General features: G+C 34.6%; 1 protein-coding gene across 7 annotated transcripts in view; it reads right to left on the bottom strand.

The window, feature by feature from the left end:
- The window catches only part of DMD (dystrophin), a 1,148,514-nt gene that overhangs the window by 626,487 nt on the left and 495,271 nt on the right, over positions 1 to 26,756 (bottom strand). For all 7 annotated transcript variants that reach the window (XM_030961382.1, XM_030961390.1, XM_030961407.1 and 4 more), the window contains 9 exons: positions 20,440 to 20,585; positions 19,287 to 19,499; positions 16,788 to 16,901; positions 15,505 to 15,660; positions 12,972 to 13,142; positions 10,890 to 11,072; positions 9,214 to 9,348; positions 8,328 to 8,477; positions 842 to 1,003 (listed from right to left, as the gene is read on the bottom strand). In XM_030961382.1, the coding sequence (XP_030817242.1) occupies positions 842 to 1,003; positions 8,328 to 8,477; positions 9,214 to 9,348; positions 10,890 to 11,072; positions 12,972 to 13,142; positions 15,505 to 15,660; positions 16,788 to 16,901; positions 19,287 to 19,499; positions 20,440 to 20,585 (1,430 nt within the window). The remainder of the gene's footprint in view (positions 1 to 841; positions 1,004 to 8,327; positions 8,478 to 9,213; positions 9,349 to 10,889; positions 11,073 to 12,971; positions 13,143 to 15,504; positions 15,661 to 16,787; positions 16,902 to 19,286; positions 19,500 to 20,439; positions 20,586 to 26,756) is intronic.

Raw genomic sequence — 26,756 nt, 5'->3', positions numbered from 1 at the left:
TTTAGAATTATTTAGAACTCTACAGGCATGCCAAGAAACCCATAATTAAATATCTCTTCTAATATAAAAGCACTCTTTTTCAACTTCCCTGTAGCTTTTTTTCCCTGTTTACTTTCTGCCTAAATCTGACTGCCTAAATTTAGATGGAATTAACAGAGAAATTGAGGTATATAACACTGTAGAGTGTTGATCATTTTATTGCAGAGATGTTTGGTTTTATTTCATTCATATTCTTACCCTCTTAATGCTGCAGTAAAGCAGGCCTTACAGAAGAAAGAAAGAAAGAGCAAAAATTATAATCATATGTACATTTTTATTTCAAAAGCTAAATAAACCATGTGTAAAGACTGGGAAAAGCTTTTTCCATTGAACTTCCATGAGCTGTAAAAATTAAAATATAAATACCGTGATGTGCACATTATGAAATAATTATCAATGTTGTCTATGTTTCAATAATTTATTAATAAACCACATAATCAAATTTGCAAAAGAGTCATGTAAGAGTAGTGAGGATGATGATGATTCCTCCTTTTTCTAGGAAGGGAGCTGGATTTCAAAGAATCATGTTGTTTATCCTTGCCTTTTTAAAATTACTGCATAGTCTTCCATGACGGTCCTTTACATCTTCTGGACTGGTATATAATATAAATCAGAAGGAAAATATGACTTTTCTATGACAGTAGCTTAAACTTCTCAAAGTAATCCCGCACAAAATTTGCTTGCACTTTCACACTGATCATGTTGCAAATCCTCTTTAATGAGAGGCTGAGGGACAACCAAACACTCTTTGGTTAATTAAGAAAACTAGTAAACATGTAAGCTCAACCTGAGTCTAACTTACCTGTGCTTCCTGAGGGACCTGTGCTGCATCCACTCTGTCTGCAGTGTAGGCTGTTAGCTGCTTGTCAATGGCAGCCAGAGACTCTTGGATCAGGCGCAGGGTTTTGTCAGTCTCCTGTGCAGATTGAATACTCTGCTCAAGACTTTTCTGTCTTCTCACGGCCTAGAAACAATGACAATGTTATCAGCATTCAAAATAATAATGCATATAATACATTTTTTTCCATACATTTTTTTTCCCCAAGGAAGTTCAGGCAAAGAATCAGACACAGGATTCCTGACTTGTGCCCATCCACCTTTTTGTAGGATAAATTGCGCATCTTTCTGCCACCCATTCAGTTTTCTCCTTAAGAAACAAACAACACTCAGATTGCACAGACAAGTACTAAAAAGCAAAGGATCCCCAAATAAAACCAAAGTGTAAACTGAGGATTTCTATTCAGAGTGCAAGATGGTAAAGCTGCACAAGCAAACTATCCTGACAGTTCTGTCTTTCTTTCTGAGGCAGAGAAGTCCTCCTGATCTTGTTATATAATTCAAGAGACTTTGTTTGCTGAGAATAGGGTTACTGTCATCACAATCCTATCCAAAGCAATCCACCTCAGTAAGTGAGAGGGATAAAGACTCTGTTGAGCTGGATTTCTCTTATATGAAGCATAAATAGCTGTTTGGAAGAGGCAATGCCTACTTTCTTCCTCCTGTGGGAAAAAAAAATTAACCTGAATCTTGCTTCTACTCCACCAGCAGTGCCACCACTGTTTTTTACACAATGCTTTTTTGGAGAAGGATGCTTTCCTTCCAAAGGAGCTCAGTTTATGGTTTAACAAATCAGGACAATAAATTCTCCATCCAAGTTGTCCTTAGAAGACACATATATTAAACACTTCACATAAATGTGTCAACTTTAAATAGTATTTGCAACACTTTAATAAGGCATTTATCGGGTAACAAATAACCTGGTTCATTCTTCCATCTGTCATTGTGTCTACCCACAGACTCATATTTTATTTGGACCCTAGCTACTGCCCCACAGTTTCTGCTTTATACAAAGCACACAATAATTACCAACAACTTCAAATATAGCACAGTTTTTTCTGTGTAGAAGTCCAGCCATATTGCTGCCCACAGAATAAGGTGACTAACTTAATTTGACATGAATCAAAGGTGAAAGCAAGCACCCTTTAAATAACATTTCTAGGTATCCTGCCATTTTTCAAGTCAAATCACACTTTTCCTCTCTGGTAAGCCAGCTATACTTTAATTTGATTTCATACCCATTACAACACTCTTGCCTTGAACAAAAATATCTCTCAGCAACTCAGTGAGAATATTTGATATATGTGTACCTTCTTCACAGAGCTCAGATTCTCACAGAGCTCCACGTATAACAAATGAAGAAGATGATTTCTTGTGAGCATTCTTGCTAGCTGTTTGACTTAGTTAAAGGATAGGAATCCAACCAGCATTTTCTATATTTGCTTTTGTAAGCTGCTTTGTGCTATTTCAAAACAACTGATCAGATAATCTTGTATCACTGCAAGTTCCAGGAACCTTCTCTGGAACTGAGCAGCTTTGCATATCAGACTCATGCTGTCAGTGTTAATGGGAGCACCTAAACCACCAAGGTATTATTACCCTACTGCAGTATTAAGGCTTGCTACTTAAATGACTTTTACCTTCATCTAATTTAAGATTTTAACATAAAAACCTTCTCAGTCTGTTCAAAGCAGTGAGTTTAAAAACCACTGCTTCCATTTACTTTGGCACTAGCTGCTGATTTGTGGGGCTGGCCAGGACACAGACTCTCTATCAATCCATCTCCCTCACTATGGGGTGGATTTAAAGACACATTAGATTAGAAACAGGATAAGTTGCTTTCTGCACCTAATGGGTAAGGTCATCCTCTTGGAAGCATGGAAGAACCATGGAAGAACTTCCCTGCTTTCACTTATCTCTGTGGTTCACTGTTGGTTCTAACACACTGCATCCATCCCTCCTGAGGGCTGCAGTGGAGAGGAGTTCACCACTTAAGATGCCTATAAGGTTCCATTCTTATGAGTTATCCAAATAAGTGTCTGCACTTTCTGGAGAATTCAAAATACTGGACACAAATTTGGTATTATATCTATCTGATGAACTGGTTTTATAACAACACCTGAAGCTCTGAACCTCTGTTAAATGCTGTCCCATGCTAACTACTCTTTGGAATTAGAGATTTTTTAAAGTACAGATACATTTGCTGTCAGCCTGAGAAGCAGAGTGCATTCATGCAATGAAGTAGTAGAATGCATGCAAATTCCCAAAGACTTAAAATCCTATAAATAATAAGTTGTGATTGAAAAATTGCCATCTTTTTGCTGATATCATCAGAAACTAAATATATCAAAATCCTATTTTAGAGTACAACTGGAAAAAAAAATTAAATTCATTCATAAAATATTATCAAATAAATCAAATATGATCAAATATTATCAAATAGCAGATAAGCTTAAGAAAAAATTAAAACCAATCCTCACCTGAGTCTAACTGAATTTTTACACTTGTATTTCAGGAAATATAAAGTCAGATATATATATACTCATGGGCATGATGTGTTTATGTGCACACAACACACACACAAAGACAACGAATTCCCCTTTCATTGTCCTCAGAAGGACTTTGATTCCAGGCTGAGAACCTGTGTGACATTTTGCCTCTTCCAAAGGAGCTGAATGTACATCTTTTCCCAAAGCTGTGAATGGTTTAAGTGAATGAATGGATGATGTCAGACCAAGACACGAATGCAGCAGTTGAAGAGAGGAATTATTTTGGCAATGGAAGAAGAGACCCACAGCTGAATTTTGGGAAATAGTACCTTCAGACTTGTGGTGATTTTCTCAGATATAAGTATTGCTTACAGATATCTGTATTGCTTACTGGAAACTGACCCTGCCTTGCACGTTCATCTAAAGTCAAGCTCATACCTGACCTCATTGAATTCCCACAACAAATTGACTGAAAATCTGTACAGTAATCTTTTAAAAGGTATGATACACCTGCCATGCAACATATTTCACCAGTACACAACAGCTGATTCAAAGATCTAATCTTTTTCACCAAGTAGGTGCCTGGTACTACCAATGGCATTACAGAATATTGAATAAATTCAATCAAGGGGAATGCCCAATATTGAGAAGCCACCTTCTTCTCTTTCAGTAGAAAGGAGTTGTTGGTGGGCACAAGCATTAGAATGCTTTACAAAATGGAGTAGTCCTTCTACACACTTACATCTGTGGACCTGAGCTTCAAATTTGTCCTTCCAACTCACATCTGTCTGTGGGCCTATTTTTTAAAGACATGTGAGAGTTCAGAGCTGAAATTTTAAATATTTATAGTATAAAAATAGTTTAATTTATGATGTTCTGGCTGGTTCAATTTGTTTATTTGTTTCCTGAAATGTTATGGGGTTTTTATTCCATTGTGGAAAAAAATACATAGCTTAACACTGTAGTTAAATGGGTGTGAGAACACAACAAGGAGTTCCAGCTCTGCTATCAGATCACAGTCAATAAAGCTGAAGGCTTTGGGCTCTAAAGAGAGGTGGCTGACAGTTAATTGCTAAATAGAAAATCTCAGGAAAATAAACAACAGTTTAATTATTTCTGAGCCAGCAAAATGTTGACAGCTGTCAAGGAAAACTAAATCAAAGAAAAAAAATCCGCTGTTAGGCACTATCAGAATGAAAGAGAAATAAAAAAATATGGAATATTTTTTTCAATTCAAGTCTCTACAGGGTTTTTATAGATTTTTAGTGTTTTGATGATAAACGCAACACTTTTTATGATATGATGTCCTGCATAAACCGGTTTGCAATTTACAAAAGGTCAAGGGTAAATGCAGAAAATAGCAACACTGCATATTATCCATATAAAATACAGAATTAATGGAAAGACCAGAGTTAATTCTTTCATGTTGAATGTTATAATGTTATATTTATAGATATTGCCACATTTTGCTTAAATAACACATTTAATCTATATAATGCATCAGTTACATGTACAGTTACTAAGATGTCAGTTAGAGTTTTAAGGTTAAAAACAAATAATGTTGTTGAGGCAGTACTCAGTAGTTGGGCTGTTGAAGAATAACAGAAGAAAATATTTTGAAAATTACAGCACATTTACTACAGGATACATTTATTTAAAAAGCAGAAATAAATTCATTAATTATCTTATAAGTTACAGCTCATGGAAAGGGGTCTGTTAAGAAAGGCAAAAATCTTATTTTGTTGGCTGGTTTCTTTTTTGTCTCAGTTATACTCACGTGTTATTGAGAAATGTTGCCACAGGAAAAGTTTAAAAGTTAGGAAGTTTTAAAATTCCTTCCTAACTTGTTTAAATTACTTTAAAATTTAGGCTGACTTGGTGATATAATTGTTGTGACTGAGATATATCACAACTTCTCTGTACCCCTTGCATCAAACTCCAAACACGTTAATCTCCACTTAATCTCAGAGTGGATAAATGTTTGTGCTTAGACTTTAATTAGGAAGACTTTTTTTTTTTTTTAATTTCAAAACATTATTTTTGGACCCATGAATTTTTAATACCCTCCAACCTAGAACTAAATTTTCTGCAAGTTCTAGGAGTACTATCCAGTGTTCTTATTGAGTAAATGGCTACAAATATTTTGCCTCCCAGCCATTAAGTGATATTCAGCTTTGATCAACTGAATTCCAAAACAGCAAACTATACCAAAGAAGACTTTTCTATCTCTTTAGGTTATCACTGCCAGCAGATAATGCCCCAGAACTTGTAAAAGCAGCCTTTTTAGCAGCCTTTAAAGCAATTACATGGACATGGGGTATGAAATATTCTTTCTCCTCTGGAGAGGAGAGTAAAACAGAAAAATTATGTCAAATGATTAATGTGTGCTCTTTGAAAGAAACCAGAGATAATCTTCAGGGGAGTCCTAAATGAATTAAGAGACAGGACCCAATAATATTAATAGAGTCTAGTGTAAAGCCCATGTGAACAATAATGTTTTGTACAGTTTTTTGCAAGAACAATCTCAAGAATATCTGACTGACATTTCTGAAGCTTGCTGGACAAGATGTAAAGTACTTTAAACATTGATAGTTGCTTGCAATATTAGCTTCAAATTCTTCAGTGTTTCTTAAATCCCATATACGGAGTTGTAAGTGAATCAGTCCTTGAAAAGTAAGGACAGGGTATACCTTGCTATCAGTCAGCCCCAAATGTTCAAAAGCAAACTAAACACACTCACTCTTTGTTAACTAAAGAAGATAAGGCACACAAACATGAAGCCATTATCTGCCTTTAAAAATGAATCTCCATCTCAGTAGCAAAGATGCATCGTCTTGCAGCATCATTCATATAAAAGTGGGTTGGCTTGGTTGCTCTATTAGCAATGAATAAATATTTCACATATCAGTCTCTGCCCACATGAGCTTATTGTCTTGGTAATCACCTGCAAAATTATTCAAATAAAAACAAGTAAAATCACCACTTTAGGACTGCCAATTAGCCTGTCTGAAGAAGTGACCTTGAACATGAGCAGATTTGTGTTATGTGCCTGCAATATATTTTTATACAAGGAGAATGCTGCTTGAATTGCAAGAGACTACACAAACAGCACAGAAAATTCAGTATCAGGAACCTATGAAGAAAAAAGCATGGTTTTCCACTTCAGATTTGGATCTCGCTATTAGTATTTAACTACTCAATATCTGATCGAGCTTTCAAAGAAGCTTTTAAAGAAGACTTACACCTCATTTTTTTTCTATTTTTGAAAGAAATTGGAGAGCAGTGAATACATTTCTAATATATTTTGCCTATATACTCATCTAAATTGTTTCCAGAATTTCACACAACATCTTCATTATGTGCTTTTGACAACTAAATCTCTGCATTTTATGAATTTTGATTTAATATCTATGAATGATGACGGAATAGCATCCAACTATCGCTCAAAAAAGACTATTTAAAAGTGTTGTTCTCACACCCTGGAAGCCTTCTGCATATTCCTAGTCTTCTAGTCAGTAAAAAAATAACAAATACCAAGAAGCAGAATTCCAGAGAGTGAATCTGCTTTCAAACAGAAGTGAGATGATAAAAAAAAAAAAATAAGGGCTATAAAAAGAGAAGGTATACAGAAATTTTTATTTACTTTTCAGACACTGTCCAGCTACTCAGAATTATGTGAATGCCTGCAGTGCCTCAGAAGTACCACCAGGCTCTTTCCCTCTCCATCCTTCAAGTTTATTCTCAGAACAGCCAAGGACCCTCTTATAATTTTTATTACAGTGTTTTTACTTCCACTGTTTTCAAAAACAAGTATATTTCTAGCACCGGGAAAGAAACAAATTTTTTTTCATTTTCATGGTAGATTGTCATCTTTCTAATACAGCTGCTTTCCAAAAATCTGCACTTGTGCATCATTTCTATCATTGTAACTGAGTCATTTTTGACAGTATTTGTAGCTTATCTTCAAGCATGTTCTGGTTACAGTCATAAAGGGGCTGTCTACATCCTTTGCTAGGTCTTTCCCTAAAATTCTTTCTGATCCTCACCAAAGTACTGAGCTGATATTTGCCTCATATTTATAGCATATTGCTAGATTTGGCTCCCCTTGTGTTATACATTCCCATATTGAAGTGTCTTTTTAACCCTTTCATTTATACAAATACACTTATTGATTGTTTAATAAAAAAAAATCTATAACAGATATTACTCCTAATTAATTTTAAAATAATTTGCTTCTCGCTAAGAGTTTTGTCAGAGAAGACATCTTAAATATGCAATTAAAGATTAAATCCATTTAGAAGGTCACTCCAATTTCAAAATTTTGAGGTTACGCATTTTACTGGTTTAGGCTGAGACAGGTAATTTTCTTCACAGCAGCCTGTATGGTTCAGTGGTTTGTATTGGTGGCTAAAACAGCACTGGTAATGCAGGGATGTTTCAGCCATTGCTGAGCAGGTCTTCCATAGCACCCAGGTCTTTTCCTTTTCACTCGGCCCCTTCCAGGGAGCAGGCTGGGCTTTGAAAGGACACAGCCAGGACAGCTGACCTGAGCACTACACAGAGTCATGCTTAACAACAAAAAGAGGTGGGGAAAAGCATTTCCAAAATTGTCATTGCATGGGGACTGGTTGAACATCAGTCTCCTGGAGGTAATTTCTTCTGCATCACTTGCTTTTATCCTTTATTTCTTTCACTTATAAAATCATCCTAATCTCAATCTATGAGTTTTCTCGCTTTTGCCTTTTCTATAATCTCCACTAAAATACCAGGAGATGTGGAACCTTGTACTGCTTTGCTGCCTGCTGGAGTTAGCCCACCACACCCATGAAACCACTTCTAATGTACAATTGTGTTTGTTTAGGAACTGTGACCTATTTAGGAACTGTACCAACAAAATAACTCTTTTAATTTTTAAATGGTGTTAGACTGTCCTCTGCTTAACAGGATGATCACTAAATATACCTCCTGCTGAAGTTCTTCCCACCGACTGTTGAACCTCTCAAGTTTCTCATTGATCAGTTCATCCATGATCCCACCATCTGTCAAAGTCTGAGCCAGCTCCCGAATCTGGTTGCGATTATCTTCTGGATGTCTCATTAAACGTTCCAAAGACTGAAAAAGGTAAAAAATAGTAGTTTATTTTCCTTTTTGTAAATAAGGCTCTACAAAGCAATCCCAATTTGCCTTAAAAATATAAGAAAGAAATTTCACATTTCATATACAATAAAAGTAGAGAAAAAAAGATGAAATACCAACTAATGTTCTGTACTACGTATTACAAAGCACAAGGATTTTTCATATAGCAATAAATTTAATGCTTAATTTTAAAGATGTGGACTATGCCTAAGGAGTTCAGTGAGAGTACTTGTACCTTAATATACAAATCCTGCTTGAGTATCTAAATGGATGAAATTCAATAGCAAAAAGGGATTATCAATGCAGTATTTTGTATTTTGATGCACTACAAGCCTTAATTTAATTTTTACTAATTTTAAAGGCTCTGTGAATAAAAATTAGAGAATAATAAACAAAATTATGACAAAAACTTGTCCTCTCTGAAGCCTTCAACATTTTTTTGACTGGCTGAAGGGAGGGTTTTGTTTTTTAAGAATGTTTATTTTAGCATTACCAAAACTGTATATGAAACCCAGCACAAGGCATTTAATTATTGTTTGATTTAGGTGGATCTGAATTCAAAACCTCATTTGTTGACTCTAGTAAGAAATAGAACTTTTGAAATATTCTGCACCTTGTTCACGTGTAAGGTTAGTTCACAGTTTGTTTAGAATGACATGAAATTTACAATTTATCAACATATGACTGGGTTATTATTTAAGTCAGCACTTACATCTAAAGACTCAGAAATCTCTTCTGCACCTCCCTGGACATTTTCAGTTGCTTTGAGTTTCAGTTCAATCTCATTCAACCATTTATTTTCCGCATCCAAGTATGACAATAATTCACGCCAACATGCCCATACCTCCTGATGAAGAAAAGGTTTATTTAGGTTGAAAATTTCAAAGAAAATCTTCGCTCATTAAAATACTGAAAACATTCATGTCTCTTCTCCAAAACAACATGGTTGATATCTTATGGGACCATATGATTTTATTTGCCAGCACCCATCTGATCCAAATTAATATAAAACTAAAGAAAGCCATCATTTTGATTAAATGGAGCAAAACCACAGAAAATAACATGAAAAAGTGAACTCTCCCGCAAAACGCAACTTGAATCTTCATTTTCATGTATTTTCCACTTTATATGCTTTCTGTAAAGTTTTCTTATATAAATATAAAAGCAAGCAGAATTTTTAAAGACCCATGTTAGAAATTTATGTCTCTATTATAAAAATACTCTTAGATTCCTTATACATTCTATATTTTAATTGCTTAAATCACAGGTTCATAAAATGCCAGCTTTTAACAATTCAGACTAAAATCTGTATGGAAATTAATTCTAAACCACATTTAGTCCAATTTATAGACCTTTTAAGTGCTAGAGTACTAAACATAATGTTGTGAAATGTTCTTATTCTCCTGAAATTAAATTATTGTCTAATATTTTATTTATACAGTGCCTGAAGATACTTAAATAAGCAGATAAAAATGGCACTTTATACACAAACAAAACATTTAAATGTTCTATAAATAATTTTTTTTCCTTTTTTTTTTGTTAGTACAAGTTAAAATGTTGTTATTGAAATGCATTACAGTCTTGGCAGATCAAGCTTCCCAGAATGAAATTCATCTCATCGAACTTTGCCCACATCAAATGAGGGTTATAGAGGGATATTAACAAGCACCAACACATCATCAATGATCAGGGTAAATAAAGATTAACAGTTTAGACTGCACACCTAATTTTCCACAGTGAAATGAAGACAAGATAAATTTTACTCTGGTGCACTATCGTACTGCATGAGGTTAGCTCTTGAAAATTACAAACAAACCAAAATTAATCTCTTGCTACATTAACAACAAAGATACGTAATTCATTGTAACTAGCGTATAATATAAAATTAGTCCCATGGCAAGAATCTGCAATGGAGTTGGCCAAAATGGCAGGGTCAACTCAAAATGCATAGGAAATATTCAGTTTGCCAGCAGAGCAAGTGCTGTTCCCATGCAGAGATAATACCACCTGACCAGCTCCAGGGCCACCCAGTCAAAACCCTTAGCCATGGAAGAGAGAAGCCTAGAGGAGCTGATGAAGAGAACATCACAGAGCTGTTACAAAGCCAGATTCCTGGATTGATCTCAGAAGGGATAAGAAGCTTGAGCAGCCATTGCTGTCTCTGACCTAAGAGCTGTGTCTCAGTCTTGTCTTGCAATACAACTCTCCAGAAGACATGATCTTGAAATAGCTTTGTGTGTAGCTCATAACACAGGGTATTTGGTATATGGCTCATAAAGCAAGGATAGCCTTGGGCTACCCACAATTCTATGATAATACAGCTGTGCTCTCCACCTTACTTCTTGCAGTTAGAAGGGCTATAAATACAAGTCTGACAAGATATCAAACCTCCAAAGTCTTCCACTTTCCATTCAGCCTGCTGCAGAGTTGCTGGTAGCTGGTAATTAGAACATCAAGCTCCTTTTTCAAAGCCTCATGAGCTGCAGGTGGAGCCTTTGCTATAAAGTTATTCACAGAATCTGTAATAAGCTTCACTTTCACTTCTTTCTGCAGGGCTTCCTCCTTTGCTCTCTGGAAAGGAGAAAAAGAAGTTCTAGTCCTGATTTAAGAAGGGAAGTTATTTCTAGTAACAATCAGAATTCTCTGACAGAATTCTAGACAGAGAAAAAAACACAAACAACACTACAACAAAACAAAATACAACAGGAGACATTTAATTCCCAGACTTTCTGACATAATCTTGAATGCATCCAAAAAACTTCTGCTTCATTTTGTTGCTAATACACAATACAATTTAACGTCTCACAACCATCCAGCATTCTGGAGCTCTCAGACAAATGGAACCTTTCAGTACTTTTTTTCTTTTTCCTCCCAGAAGTGCTCCAAGCACCTTTAGCATCATAACTTATGAACCACAAATGACCAAAAAAAAAATCTATTGCTTTATAAATTCATGTATCCAGATTTAACAGTAAAATCACAAGAATGGCCAAAAAAAAAAAAAGAAGATACTTCTTGTCACTATCATTGTCTTGAATTTAAAAAGAAAGTCAGAAAATATTTTTTCTCTGTTGTATATCCCACACTTTTCCTCCTCCCTTCCGTGTTATGAGGTCTCATGAAAAAGATTTTCATACTCAGTACTGTTTCCTCTGAGTGCTTTCTGGTGTCTATGACTGGAATCATATCTTAACTCGAAACAGTGATGTTATAAAAAGTGTCATCTGTGCCTACAGGCCTTCACAGGAATTTACAATGAGAACTTCCTGCCCAGAAAACATCAAATTAAAATCATATTCCTGACAATATTTCTTCCCTCTCTGGGTCTGTAAGTCCATGAATCAGAATAATTGTGATCAGGCTGCCATTGCTAGAGGAAGCTTACAAGGTTGTTCTTGACTTTCCTCTTCTCTAGTTGTGGGAAGAAATGAGCTGTAGAATGAACACAGAATTCTGATCCAGACTTTTCAATGTTGTGACCTCATGAGAAATGATCTGGTTATTTCCTAGGTCACAGTCTGAACACGCCTGTACTTCATTTGGGTGCAGAATATCTACTAGGAATCTAAAATGGTGGTTGTATATAAAACTATGAACTTCATCTGCTTTAATATGCAATGCAATGCATAAAATTGAGTTTTGCTATTTTAGTAACTAAAAAAGAACTGCATCTTTAAAGCAGATATTTACTTTTGATATTTGTCTCATTTACAATTGAGTTGTTCCATAAATTTCCTTATATTATATGTATTCTGACTGGCAGCAAATTACTTGTGTCAGTAAATAAAGAGATCATCAGTTGCATGGTCTGAAACTCTCAAATACTGGAAAAAACCATGGAAAATTAACATCTTGAAAACAAAGTGTTCAATAGATTGTCAAAGCTATAGATACGATGACAATCAAGTTATAATCTGGCTTTCTGAATAGCACAAGCCAAACATTTCACCTCTAATAAGAATTAAGCCCACATCCAGTGGCTTATCAAGAGTGTATCACAAATTAGTCATTTTGTCCAAAGGTCATGTTCATCCCACATGAAGGAAACATTATTAATTGAGATCAAAACATGCTGTTTCTATATTCCTATATCAAAGTCATAATGTTCATACATAGCACACACCAAGATGCATCCTAACATCTTAATTTTTTTCTGCTCATTCTAATGCAAAGAGAAGACATAAAACTGATTTCACTCTACTGCTGCTAACACCCAAATGATAGGAATTATTCCTTAATTAAAAGAATGTTGAAGCTACATCCAAATCAATATCCAATAAAGTAAACAGGGAAAAAAAGCAATGCAGTGTTGAAGAATATCAAATATCTTCTAGCATATTCCAAATAGAAATTACTTCAAAACACCTAGATCTGAAAAGGTATTTTCCTAAAAGAAAAGTAGACTTTCTTTACAATTAGAACTCCAAAAATAAGTTTGAACACAGCTCAAGGAATTAGTTTATCTTTTACCTTCAGTTCCTCAACAGCTTTTTGTAACTCATCAGGTGTTTTATACTCAAAATCTCTTTCCAGATATTCTTCCTCAGCTTGTGTTATCCACTCATGCATCTCTGACAAATCCTTTCTGAGACTCACAGTCTTATCCAAACCACCTTTTAATGCAGCCTTCTTAGCATAGGCCTTTAAGAAAGAAAAGATTACGTAGTACTTGAAGCAAAGCTACTGTACAAACTTGAAAATGTTTTAGCCTGAAAAGAATCAAATTAAATCCTACAATAATAAAATTGTTGTTATTAGGCAGATGTTAACTAGTAATTAGGTAGATAATAATAACAAACAATCAAAAAAGTACTACATTTGTATGCATCCTTTTTTAGCAAATCATGGCCCTGCAGAACAAGTGCTGTAATGATACTAGAACGAGAATCCACACCATATGCTGAGGTGATCAGAAAACAACTGTGTTAAAGAACATCTCCCAGGATTAGCTTGTGTAAAATGTAGAAAGAATAACCACAGGAGATTTTGAAAGCACATTCAAGGATGAAACCAAAGGCTCTTGAGCTATAAAGTCAGATGGCCTTTAACTAGTTCAAATGCAACTTACTAGATAATAAAGCAATATGCATATCTTTCTTCTGTTGATTAGGTCATTTAAGAATGTCTCCAAAAGGTGAATACCCTAAAAATAAGTAAGGAAAAAAGTCCAACCTCCTAGTGGAAGAAACCATTTATCTAAAAGGGAAAAATATTACTGCTAAATCACCTGGCAATCACTAAGTGGGGGTCATATAATTGTATCATCCAGATCACGTATAGAACTAGATAATAATTTAGATCACCTCCATCCCAAACCATTCTCTGATTCTATTCATTGTGCATTAACCTATCAAAATTTTTCCTGCTTGTGCATTTACTATCTTTCAATACTATTAAAAAGTTTGCATCAAAAATAGTAAGTTGTACTGGTGCCATTTCTCAGAACTGGGCTTGCAGAGCTTATTGCTCCAATATTCTGCTCTCTGGTGCCCCTTCCGTAAACTTTATTTTCAGTAATATCAGGAGAAATTTTCTTAGTGTTTGGTCTCCTTTTCTGACTTTTATTGATTTGTTACTCATCCTTGAGGACTGGCTGTTAAACATAAATGCTGTTCTACATAAATGTTTTACAGAACAAAATAGAGCAACAAGCAGCGAGTATAAAAGCAGAATTGTATTTGGCTCTGTAAAATTGTCTCTTCCTCAGTCTCAGCACCAGGAGAAAAGGTAATCTCCTATCACCTGAAAAGAGTATCTGAATTGTCAATGACAACTGCCAGCTGTCAGCCCTCACAGTCATATTAATTGCATGTATATCAACCAAGTTGACTTTTCCAAATCTTCTCAAGAAACCTCCACAAACCAAACTGATTTTTGTATTTACTATTCATGTGTTTTAATAGCTATTGCTGAAGAATTTGAGTCAGAAATGCCCAGTGAGACCAAATAATTTGTGCCTTGTGTTGAATGAAATTATTACAGACAGATTTTCAGGGAAGTCAGAAGAGAACTGTGACAGACTTCTATACTTGTAAGGTAATATTTGAACTTCCTGTGAGAGAAGTGCAAAGCTATACAGCTTATTAATATCACACACACAAAAAAAGGAATTAAATACTGTGTGGTAGTGAAAGGGGAAAGACTACAAAACTGGATTAATATAATGTCTTACAGATTTCAAAGATCAACTTTTTTTTAGGTTTATCAAAAAATATAGAGAGTATTTCACACATGTAAAGTGAATAATAAAAAATTGGAAAACATTATAGCTCATTAAAAGGTAACACTTTTGCTTTTACAAAAATATACATTAAAAAGGTACACAAGAGAAAAGAGCAAGTAGGAAAAATTTAAAGGTAATAAAACATGAAAAAAATTTTATTTGAACTACCATAAAGAATAAGAATACAAATGCCATCAGTGAAATAAGAGTAATTTTTAGCTTCCTTACTCTGTAAAATTATTTATTAATAATGCCTTTAACTAAAATAAAAGAACTGTCCTTTCCTGTTATGTCTAATTCTTTCAAATCTGTGTGACTACTGGAGACCAATTTATACACATGCATATGTGCACATACTCTTAATTCTGAGTTATTCAATTATGAACCCTTCACTGCTTTAACGTCTTTTTTCATCCAGAGTAATGACATGCAATTTGAACAATGTACAAGAAAACATAAAACTAAGTACAGAACTTGATTGTTTTGGCAAATGCCTAAACAACACCTTCAGAAACCTAGGTTACCAGAAGCCACAAATCATACTGCTGTTAGACCTAATATATTAGTATGTATCTTTGTGATAAAAATAGTAAGGTATTGTGTTATAAATAAATATACTTTACATATACTGCTACAGGCTAAATTACACTCTGTAAAATATTAGTTGAATTAATACTTCTAAAATTGGTTTCATTTGCATATGTATAGAAGGACAAATTCTGCCAATGAAAACCCTGATGATTAATTAAAAAAAAAAAGTCACAGCAGGAGATTTGGTACCTGTTGGCAAATGTGGTCCCACTGAGCATTGAGATCCTTTAGCTCTGCCTCAATTCTGGAAGCAAATTCTGGCTCTGCTTCACTCTTCATTTTCTTCCCAGTCTCATTAACACTGTTCAAACTGGGCTGGATTGTCTGGATATCATTTACTAAAGCCTAAAGGAAGAGCAGAAGTTTAGGCAAGTAGAATTCACACAAAGTTTCAGATATGATATCCCTATGAAAATGTGTCTGCATGAGATTCTGACTTGTCTGGGGTCCAGATCTCCAGTAAAATGAGGACAATCAACACAATTATTTATGAAAAGAAATTAAAAAGGAATGAGCCACTGTAATGAGGCAAGCTGTTGTGTACCAAATAAAATAAAGCAATTTTTAAATGTTATGTATGCACTATAAATATATACATATATAATGTGTACATATCTCTTAAAATGCTTCCCTGCTGTTGATTAAAGATATGAGAAATACCTAGATCTCTTATTCACATTTCTGAAAGAACATTCCATTATAATGGTGAAAAAAAACCCCCGATAATTCTTATTTAAATAATGGCTAAGAGAAAATATGAGAGAACTAGCAGTTCTGTAAGATCACTGTATATCTAGTATTTCATAGTATTTACACATCCTGCCTGAACATTTAGAGAACTTGTAAATTCCACTGAGCATATAGACAGGGGCCATCACAGACTACAAGATTCACTGCACTTATACACTCTGCTGGGACAGGAAGAATTTGTAAACCCTGTGATGGAAGTACCAATACTTCACGATGCTTTAAAACTCTGCTGGGATAGCATCCTGGAACTTGTAAGTTTAGTTAGAAAAAAGAATGGATATAACTCACAATACCTGCAAGTTCTTTTCATACAATCAGAAAAGTTTGTAAATTACATGAGTAACAGATACAGAAAAAAGATCTTTTGGCACAGAATATACGGATTAAAAAAAAATGCAACATTCAAAAGCTCAACAAAGTAAATTAACAGTTGACTTTAGAGGCTAGTTATATATATTATTTCCTGTATTTGTTGGTGTGATCCTGCTATAAATACATTTTAAAAAAAGTCAACCTGCCTCCTTCTGGTATTAAAGTTTCCTTGTTACAACTGAATTTTCCTTCAAAACCAGGACATGAGAAAGGTTTGAATACACTGCAGAAGGCAATCCCCTTTCTACATGAATTTATTTTTAGGAACAGTAATCATTTGTGTAACTTCTGTATAAACTCAGCTCATAGAGAAGAGTTGAATAACTGCCAAGCAGGCAGGTAATACTCACTGTACATTGCTCAAGTTGCTTTTCCAGTGCTTCTGAGTCTCCAAGGGCAGGCCACTCTTCCTTCAGAAAAACATCCACTTCAGCCATCCACTTCTTCAGTGTTTTAGTGTCATTCTGTGTATTAAAAAGACATTTCACTGCATCACACAAAACCTGACTGGCAAGAGTGTAATTCATCCTGACACTACAACTAAAACTCATTGCAATGTAATTTCAACATTATTGAACTGTCTGAAAATACAAACACAGCAAACAAGTAAAACCAATTTTGCCTAGGTCTGTCATCAACACTTTAACCTGTACTTTGACCATTTCTGACCAAGTTTAATGTGTCTATGAGTAGACAACCTTATGGCCCTCAAATTTATGCCTTCTAGATATCATTTGTGTTTAGATACTGCATGCTTGTTCATTGTTTCCTTCTATGGCTTCAGATTACTCATACTTGGCATTTAATTCAGGCTCACCCATCAAATGTTCTGTGCTTTCATTTAAACTCCAGACTCCTTTTGGAAGTTATATGCTCTAGTGACTATATTTCTAACAGGACACAGCACAGAAAACCACCCTTACTATTCAGAATGAAAAAAAGCCAATATAACTGAAAGAGATTCACTTCAGAAACTAAAATCATATAATGAGTCAATGAGTCATTTCAGTCTCTCAGTTACTGTAATTCTGTTACTGTTTCTAGCACTAGAATAGGAATATGACTCCCATAGCCTTTATTTAACTCTTGCAGTTAAAAAATAAATCTTAATATCAAATACTTGAAAAGAGGGAATGCTACTAGTCCAGGCAACATTACAGAGGTAATCTAATGACTTGAAAAGTAAAATGAGATTTAAAAAATACCACTTAAAATTACCTTAAAATGGCATCTTTGATAATCAGATGCACATATTAAAATAAAACACATATACGGAAAAAACTTTAGAAGTAAATTTTAAAGCATTTTTTCATCAAACTATTTTCATCACCAATGAAATACATATTGAGAGTATATGCTGATTGCAAAGCTGAATTAAAGCACAAAAAGGATGCTAGAATAAAGACTGTGTCCTAAAAAGTATACAAATATACCTTAGTAACTTTTATGAGACAAGTAGCCAAAGGGAACATTTCCCTAATGAGACAGATATACTTAAAAAAACCCATTCTAGCCTGGAAAATGAACTGAATTAATAAAATTAATAATACAAAAATTATCAGTATACTCCAGAATGGCTATTACCAAAACAGTGTTGAAATATCTACTATGCATTCCATTATCCAACAGTAAAAATAGTTCAGAATCATATTTCATGATGAAACTTTAATACCTTTACAAGAATACTTTTAGTTCATTAATGTGGTAAAATATTTATCTGGTGGGATTTTCTTTAAAAGAGATTAGTCTCCTGCTACCAATGAAGATCATGTATGTATGACTCACATTTTTAATCAGATTGTAAATGCATTTTGTTTATGAACACTGATTTCATCATATCCCATCCTGATGCATTCCATAAATTACATCAGCTAAAACAATAATCTGTATGAGAAGTCATTCAACAAGCTCAAAAGACAATAACTTTTATATTAGATGTGTACCAGAGGGCTTTCAGCAATAAATATAAGGGATAAAATTTGTGTGCATCGACAGCTCACGCTGCTTTAAATGTTTTACATGAGCATGGTCATGATGCCCAGGACCTTTCAAGACCAGTGGGAAAAGCTTTAAATTTGGCAAAGGGGTGGGAGTGAAGATGGGAGGCAGAGGGGAGGAAAAAGACAAAAGCTTGAATTTCTTAAGAAAAGCGCTCTGCTTTTTTTATGTGGCACTGTTTTGGGAGTCGGGTGGCATCTGCGAGGAGAGGACAGGTGCTGTTCTGTGCTGAACACAGAGAGTTCCAGCTTCCCTCTGTGGAATCACCACAGGACACGGCTGATGCAGTGGTCAGATAGAGATGCTCAGTGGGAGTGTAGTTAAGAAAGGACAAAAATGTCAGACAGACAGAGGATGAGCAGAAAAAAGTGAGAAACAGCCCTGCAAAATGTAAGAAGCAGCTTTGCAGACACCCAGGTGAGGTTCCAATGCTGCCTTTCTAAATACCTGAAAATACACTTCTGCTTTCTGGAAAGTGCTGACAAGATACTACTATATTACAGGTGACTTTAATTATGTAAGTGAATTCATTAAAGTCAATATGGTACAGCTACTTCAGACGCATGAATAAATGCTTCAGCTACATTGAAAAAGAAGTAGAGGAACATTATTTCCAATGTTTAATTAAATTAGAGCTTTTTCCTAATGAAATAATCAGAAAGAACCACAAAATGAGAATTCAAAGTAAAATCTGTACTCATCAAAATCAAGCAGACATTTAAACACATTTTTTGTCATATTTTGATATCTCACTTTGGTGTTAATTCCTGCAAGCACCTAAATGTGTTCTGCCTTAGTCCCACAGCAACAAGCCACCAGGCATAAGCAGAGGCAGAAAAAGTGTGATGAACCTGGAATCTCTGGAGTTTGGTCATGCGCTCCTCCAGCTTCTGGCACTGCTCCGCCAGCTGTGCCGAGAGCTTCTTCCAGCGGCCCAGGACCACCTCCAGCTCGGAGCGGTAACTCCGGCTGACTTCTGCCGGGCCTTTCCTGGACAGCTCCTCCACAGTTGTGCTGAGATAGGTCAGGCCTTTCTGCTGCTCTTGCAGAGAACTTTGTAGAGCCTGTGAATAAGAAGCGAGCGGAATTCACGTGCCAGGCAATTCTCTTTGTTTCACAAACACGGGCAACACATAGAGGTCGCCTTTACTAAAACATGCAATGGCATGATTTACTGAGCAATTTGGAATGTTTTTCTCATACAACGTAGAAGTTTTTTTTAGTTGAACTGAGAATATAACCAGAGGTATTTATACTTGTTAACAGATGCGATCTACATACATTTCATTCATTTGAGATAGGAATTTGCTATGGACCTGATAATGGCGCTGTCAAAAGAATCAGAGAAAAGATGCAGAACATGGAGAAAAAACCACTTAGATAACTGAATCTGTGATAGAACATTTTTTAAACTTTCTCAAAACTTTTGTAATTCTCAGCCCAAATTTACTTCATCTTTTTTTTTTCTATATTCTACGTTTTATTTCTGAATAAGCACCAAACAATATTTTCATTAGCCATCCGAGAGTACAAACTGTCAGACATTGAGATACGGGGAAGGTTTGTAGTCACTGACAAAATTGGTTCCACATTTGTCTACATGTAAATTTGACAGGAAACATGTCAAAAGACTGTGTTGCATTTTGCAAATCAAAATAATTTTCATGTCAGCACTGGAAAATGAAATTACCTAAATCTATGTTTTACTAACAGAACTATCATCAAAGGAATATTTTATATACCATGGAGAAAAACAAGAGCTTTTCCTTAACATTTTCAATATCTTATAAAATTGCTTTCAGTGGTGAACAACATTTTAAATTCCTTAACTTCAGGAATCAATATAAGCAAGCAACCACCGCCTCCTGAAGCCCTGGCCTAAAACCAAAATGAGCATTATTTACTCAAGATTCACAGACTTCAGCAGATTCATGTACCAAACTAGAGTTCTGTTCTTCTAAATTTCTCATTTGAGACATTTTTGCTCACAGTTTGATCACTCACCTTGAACTCCCTGAGTCTCTGCTCCATGATTTCATATTCAGCAATTGCAACCTGAGGCATGGAGAGTTTAGTTTCTGACTGCTGCATCCACGTAAGTATAGTGTTCATTGTCTCCTTGTAGTGTGCAGGAGGCAAACTGTCAAAAACTACATTCAATGGGGAAAAAAAAAGGGAAGGAAATAAAAGAAGGAAAGAAGGAAATAAAACAATTTTTCGCTTCACTATCTGGTTTGCTGACAGAAGACACTTGATAAAAGACCAAGCCTTATTGAAGTCTACAGCTGTTTTGCAAGACATTGCAACAGGTCCAGTGTTTATTAAAACTATAAAACATAATTTTGGAAGCAAAATTATTCTGAAAAACGATCACACTCCTAATGTTTGAGATAGCTCTACCATTTTATGGGTTGTGTGTCGTTTGACCCTTTTATTATATGTCAGAAGACAACTTATATGGCCAACACAACTATTTTAAATACATGTGTTCAGAGACCAACAGACAAACCATTGCACTTAACCTACAATCTAATTTCAGAAATGTCTTAAGAGCTATGTTTATGTGTTCAACGTTTCTGCTCAAGCAAAATGTTCCATTTAAGACAGCTGTTAAAAGCTTAGAAAATTAATCTTCCTTCTACAATAAAGTTGAATTTTATTGAACTGTGCTTATTGTGTCAATATTACAGCTACTGCAAATAGACAACATCTGGCACACACATAAGCAACTCATTAGCAGATACATTCCCTCTGCCATCAACAACAGTTGCCTCTATGCTCACTGAAAAATGTGTAGACAAATAGCATGGCTGGTTGGAACTGAAACATTTCCAACTTGTTCATAATAATGAAGAATATAAAAGCTAAAAAGAAGTTGTACCCATTTATATCTCCTGTATCCTCCTCAATATTCTCTGGTGTTTCACAAAGAAACGTAGAGAAAAATAATAAAGCTGTCCAAAAAGTAGTGTTGACAAACAACACAGTTAAAGTTTTTAAGTGCAAGATTGCTGACATCATACAGCAGTGCTTGGCAGAATGTACCTCAGATTTTAATCTAATTTTTTAGTTGATCAACAGAATGCTACATGAAAAAAATTACATTTACAGTCAGATATCATAACTTCTCAAAATCAGAACAATCTCTCTTGTGAAGAATGCACATTGTATGGCAAACTTTCCACATAAAAGACTTGCCTGATGTGATTTATCACATATATCTGGGGATTTACAAAAGATAGAACTTGGTAACAGGAAAGACAAGAATTTCCTCCCTTGTGAGGTATTTTTGTTCAGAGAAATCAATAGTAATATATTATTGGAAATACAAACCCAAACATTTTCCATCTCATCCAGTAACATTTTAAATATTTTCTTTCCTTAGTGAAATTTGTATTGTCTTTGACTGATTTTATCCAAACACATCCTACTTTACAATGGAACATACATTTAAACTCTTCACGCCAAATAAATGGCGATATAATTTAAGCAGGTCAGATATGTTAAAGAATTACACAACTCTTAACTGCAGTTTTATTTAGAAATATGAAATGGAGTTTAGTATTGTGATGTAGTGTTTGACTTCTCTAAGTAATTTTTCCCTTTAAATGAAAAACAAATCTTATGATTAATGTATAACTTCAAGCATTTATGTAAAAGAACAGCTACTTTGGTAGTACCTCAGAACAGATGAAAACTGCTATAGCAAACTCCACCAAATTGCATCAAACTCCAATCCTGTAACTTTGCCAATAATAATAAAAATTTTTAAACCATCCAAACATTGCAAGACATTTCATTCAATTGTAATGAGTTATGTTTCCTACTATTGGATGGACTAATAAGAGTTCAATGGGATGACAAATGTTTATTTAATCAAACTAGTGTCTTTACAATTTGGTTATTAATATTAATTTAAGAAAGGACTGTTAAATTGAGTATAACCATAGTTTTCCCATTTCACTTTTCCAGATTACTACAAATTAGCAATAATGAAACACTTTTTGATTCTTTAAGATAGACAATGTGTCAGCATTTTCATCCACAAGGAAGCAGATTAACTTTTAGGATGGCACCGAAGAGCCTTTATTATTTTAGCAGCACATGATGGAAATGGTAAGAATTTAGTCAAGCTCCCACAGTGGAATTCACAGTACCCAGTAATAACTGTCTAAATAATCTAACTCATTTATGGCCTCTCTGTGGGCAATAGGTATCTCTAAAATCCCCATGCTAATAATATAAACCCACGTTGAAGACTTGTTTCTTTTTATCTTAAAATTTGCTTTGTGATACTAATATTTATGGACTAAAGTCCACAGAATAAGAAAAATCTCATTAATATGGATTCTGCTGTATCATCTAAAAAAAAAAAATTGGCAATGAGAAAGATCTAGTATGTCCTCAATATGGGCCTAGTTTAGATATAGCAAAACTAGGTCCATGGCAGAACTGTAACAAAATATCACAGACAGAAATCACAAAAGTGTTATTGTAAAATATCATAATACAGTTCCACATACAGTTCCCATCCCAGAGGGGAAAAATGTGTTTGTATTAATCTATTCTACTTGTAGGGAATGCATTTTGGTGTGACTGACATTGTAAGCCCTGAGAACTGACAGGCAAATGCATTTTCACTTGCGTATTTCTTTTAGAGAAAGTCCATACATGTGGAAACAAAATGCTCAAATAGCTAGTTAGGATTTATTTCTAATAAACAGAGCTATCTAAATATGTGAAAATAGCTTTACAAGTAAGTAAAATACTTTGTTTGTTTTTCCTCACTGCTTCCTTGGTTTTTGTGATCAGATTTTTCAGTCAAAAATATTTTCCCAAGTCAGAAATGAAATGAGAATACAATTATCTCAACAATGATCAAATCACACTGGATAAGTTGCAATGTGTTTCTCCTGCAGTCATTACAAATCCCACTGTTCATCACACCATTGTGAAAGACAATAAATATAATCTATGGGACCATTTTAGTAAGGACTTATTCTCTGAAATAAATTAACAAGATTGAACTTCATGTATTTCCAATAAAAATCTCTTCAGTAGTAAAACCAGGCTGACATTTTCCCAAGTTTGTTTTAATTATTTTGTAATACAAAAACTTGAACCAATTCATCAATAGGTCTCTATTAATAAAAGCTGTGATTTCCTTCTCCCATATTTTTAACCAGAAAGTCTCATAAGGAATCTTGTGTAATACTTGATCAATGCTATGCAAGTGATTTAAGACTTCCAATTCTCTTTGTTATAAAGCCCTTGAAAGAAACAGAAGGGAATAATAGAATCTCAGTGTGGTTTGGGTTGGAAGGAACCTTGAAGATCATCCAGTTCCAACCCCCATCATGGGCAGGGACACCTTCCACTAGATCAGGCTGCTCAAGCCCCATCCATCTGGCTTTGAACACTTCCAAAAAAGCCTTCTCCAGTTCTACAGAAGCTTTTGTAAGAGAAGATATATTTTAAAGAAACAATTATTTTTTAGATGGGTTTGTTTTTCATCCATAAAAATATTCATTTTTACCACTGAGGAAAAGGGACAAAATCACCTACACAGTAGAGGACATTATCTCATACACATTAATTTCACAGGCTGCTTTGTCCTTTTGATCTTGATTTACATAAAAAATAATTACTAGAGGAAATGGATGGGGTGAAAAAAAAAAGAAAAGAAATTGCTTGCATGCTACTTATTAAAACAATAAATTCTCACACACATCTGAACTGTATCTTCAGCTTGAAAGACACATTTAAAGAAGGTTAAGCAAACTTTATCCCTTAAAATCAAAGAACAGTGAATATTTTTACTACTAAGTCATAGTTCAGGTCTTAAAGAAAACTTCTAGTTATGAAGTTTTCAAGATATTTGCTTAAATTTTTCCTTCCTCAAGTACAGAATGATTTGTGAAAGATTATTTTATGTATCATTACAATTTCACTGCCACTTATAACCCATTTCCAATGCACTTAAATCATCAAAATAAGTTAGCAGTTCAAAGTTTTAACCAAACAAAAAACTTTATCTTATAAAATTCTGCCAAGTTTGAATTGCGTGAGTGCTATGTAATCCAACACTCTAAGATATTGTATTTATGGATTAGAGAGAATAATAATGTGCATGTGAAATAATTTTAAGCATGGCATGGGTAAATAAAATGTCTAAAGAATCTTTACACAATGCAGAAGGCAAAAGCTTTCTAAAGTACTTCCTGAAATAACCAGGAGAAACATCATTTGAATGAAGATGAATAATTTATCATTAATAATAACAACAGCAATGATGACAATGATGACTTCACCTTTGGGAATTACTGATTCTGCAAAAGTAGAATCAGAACTTGAAAGAAAAGCACAGTGCATAAATTTATGAAGCAGACAAAAATGGAAAGATATATGACTTTTTCTTTGTCACCTCCACCTTGATACTTTCAATTTTACCTGTGACAAAAGCCTTTTTTTTAGTTACTTGCTAAAAATCCAATTTCCCTCAGCAGAACATGTATCTCAGCGAGAACATGTATCTCCATCAAGGCCACGACTGGGTAGCAGCTCAGTGCAGCGAGACTGAAAAGCAGAAGCACCTTAATGGAATTCAGTTAAGTCACAGAAGTAGAGGAGTGCTGGAATGAATCAGCTGCCACCCAGGAGGAAGTTTGAACCAGGGAATATTCACTTACCTGACACTGACTGTCAGCTCTCCCTGGGCTCAGGGGGAATGGGAGGCTGACCATGCTGCTCCCTAGAAATCTCTCTGATGTAACAGCAGTTAATTTCAAGACAAATAAATGTAAAGTACAAAACCTCCCTTTTCAGCAGGGCATTACAAAATCTAAGAACTTCCTTGGGAAATCAGGTTATTCATACCCAAATCATTGACAGCATTGTCTATTTCACTCCCTTGTGTAGATTACTGAACAGTTTTAACATCAGTCTGACCTTTAATTTTTCTATATAGCAATATTCTAGACTTTAAATGTGTTTGGGGAGAAAAGAGAGCTGGATTGCTGCATACATCACATTCAAAATGACATAAGGATAGACAGACATTCTGTAAAGTGCAAAAAATGGGGTTGTAGCTCTTAATATTTTATGAGATTGTGAGATTGTATCTCTTTCCTAACCAGCACCACAAAATAATGAAAAAAAAACCTAATCAAATAGGTTTCAGAATTTAAATTAGGTTTTATAACTGGAAATGCTAATCAAGTCATGGAGAAAAACATGTAAGAAAATCTGAGTTAGTCTTTATTATTATTTTATTGACAAATCTGCAGCAGAGAGAAACTACTAAGTACTCCTGAATATTAAAAAAAAACAAAAACAAAAACCAAAACTTAGCTGCCATCACTTTCAAAAACCACAATCAAAACCTAACCAAACAAAAAATATTTGAGGGTGACAATTCCCAAAATTAGAGAAAACTGTTTATGAGGGAAAATTTCTCTTGAAAAACAGAACGGCTAAATACCCTCATTCATCAGAAAAGATACAGAATTAATGGAAGATCAAAAAAAAAAAAAAAAAGAAAAATCTTTTTAAACACATGTAGGTTTTATTCACAGGAAAGAAAAAAAAAGGATCAAATATTATAACTGATCTGCAATACATCATTCAGTCCTCAGGAGACTTTTCCATCTGTAGGAAATAATTAATTACAAATAATTTATGTAAATAAAAGATGGAAAGCTCTAAAGTACTCCAACAAAATTTCAATGTTTTGTATTAAAGCAAGGCCAGAATAAAGACATGGGATATGGCCTATCTGTACAACACAAGAAAAGTAGTAACTGTCCAGGGCTCCATGCAGTATTAAGTGACTTCTGTTCTCCTGCACTACAGGAGACTCTCCCCAGCCTGGGCAGTGCTTCCACCTCAGGACAGCTGTTCTGGAGGAGCTGATTGCAGCCCAGTCTGAGGAAGGAATACCCAGGAAGAACTTTACTAAAGCCCATTGCATTACAGGTCAGGCACTGAGGAGTATTTACCTTACTGGACCAATCAACTGGTTAATTCATGGTCTCTCACTACAGTAAAATTTGGTGTGCAAACCAAACAACTATGGAAGTTTAGACAGAGAAGCAATTGTAAAGAAGCCAGCATTTACACTATGTTTCTGTTGGAAGAATGGAAACTGATTTCAGCATATAAATTTTTTTTTGCATGTTGCCTGTTGTTCGTTCTGAATTTAGAGTAATGAAGAAACTTTACACTCCTTAATGTTAAATTTCTACAATTAGTTCTTTCATCACTTTCTATGGGACACTTGCATTTTATTTCTTCTGTTCTCCCATCATCACCTCTTCAGTTTG

This window comes from Camarhynchus parvulus, chromosome 1 (genome assembly GCF_901933205.1).
Source record: "Camarhynchus parvulus chromosome 1, STF_HiC, whole genome shotgun sequence".
NCBI lineage: Eukaryota > Metazoa > Chordata > Aves > Passeriformes > Thraupidae > Camarhynchus > Camarhynchus parvulus.
Note: the sequence above shows the minus strand (reverse complement) of the source record. Positions and strands in the feature narration are given on the sequence as shown.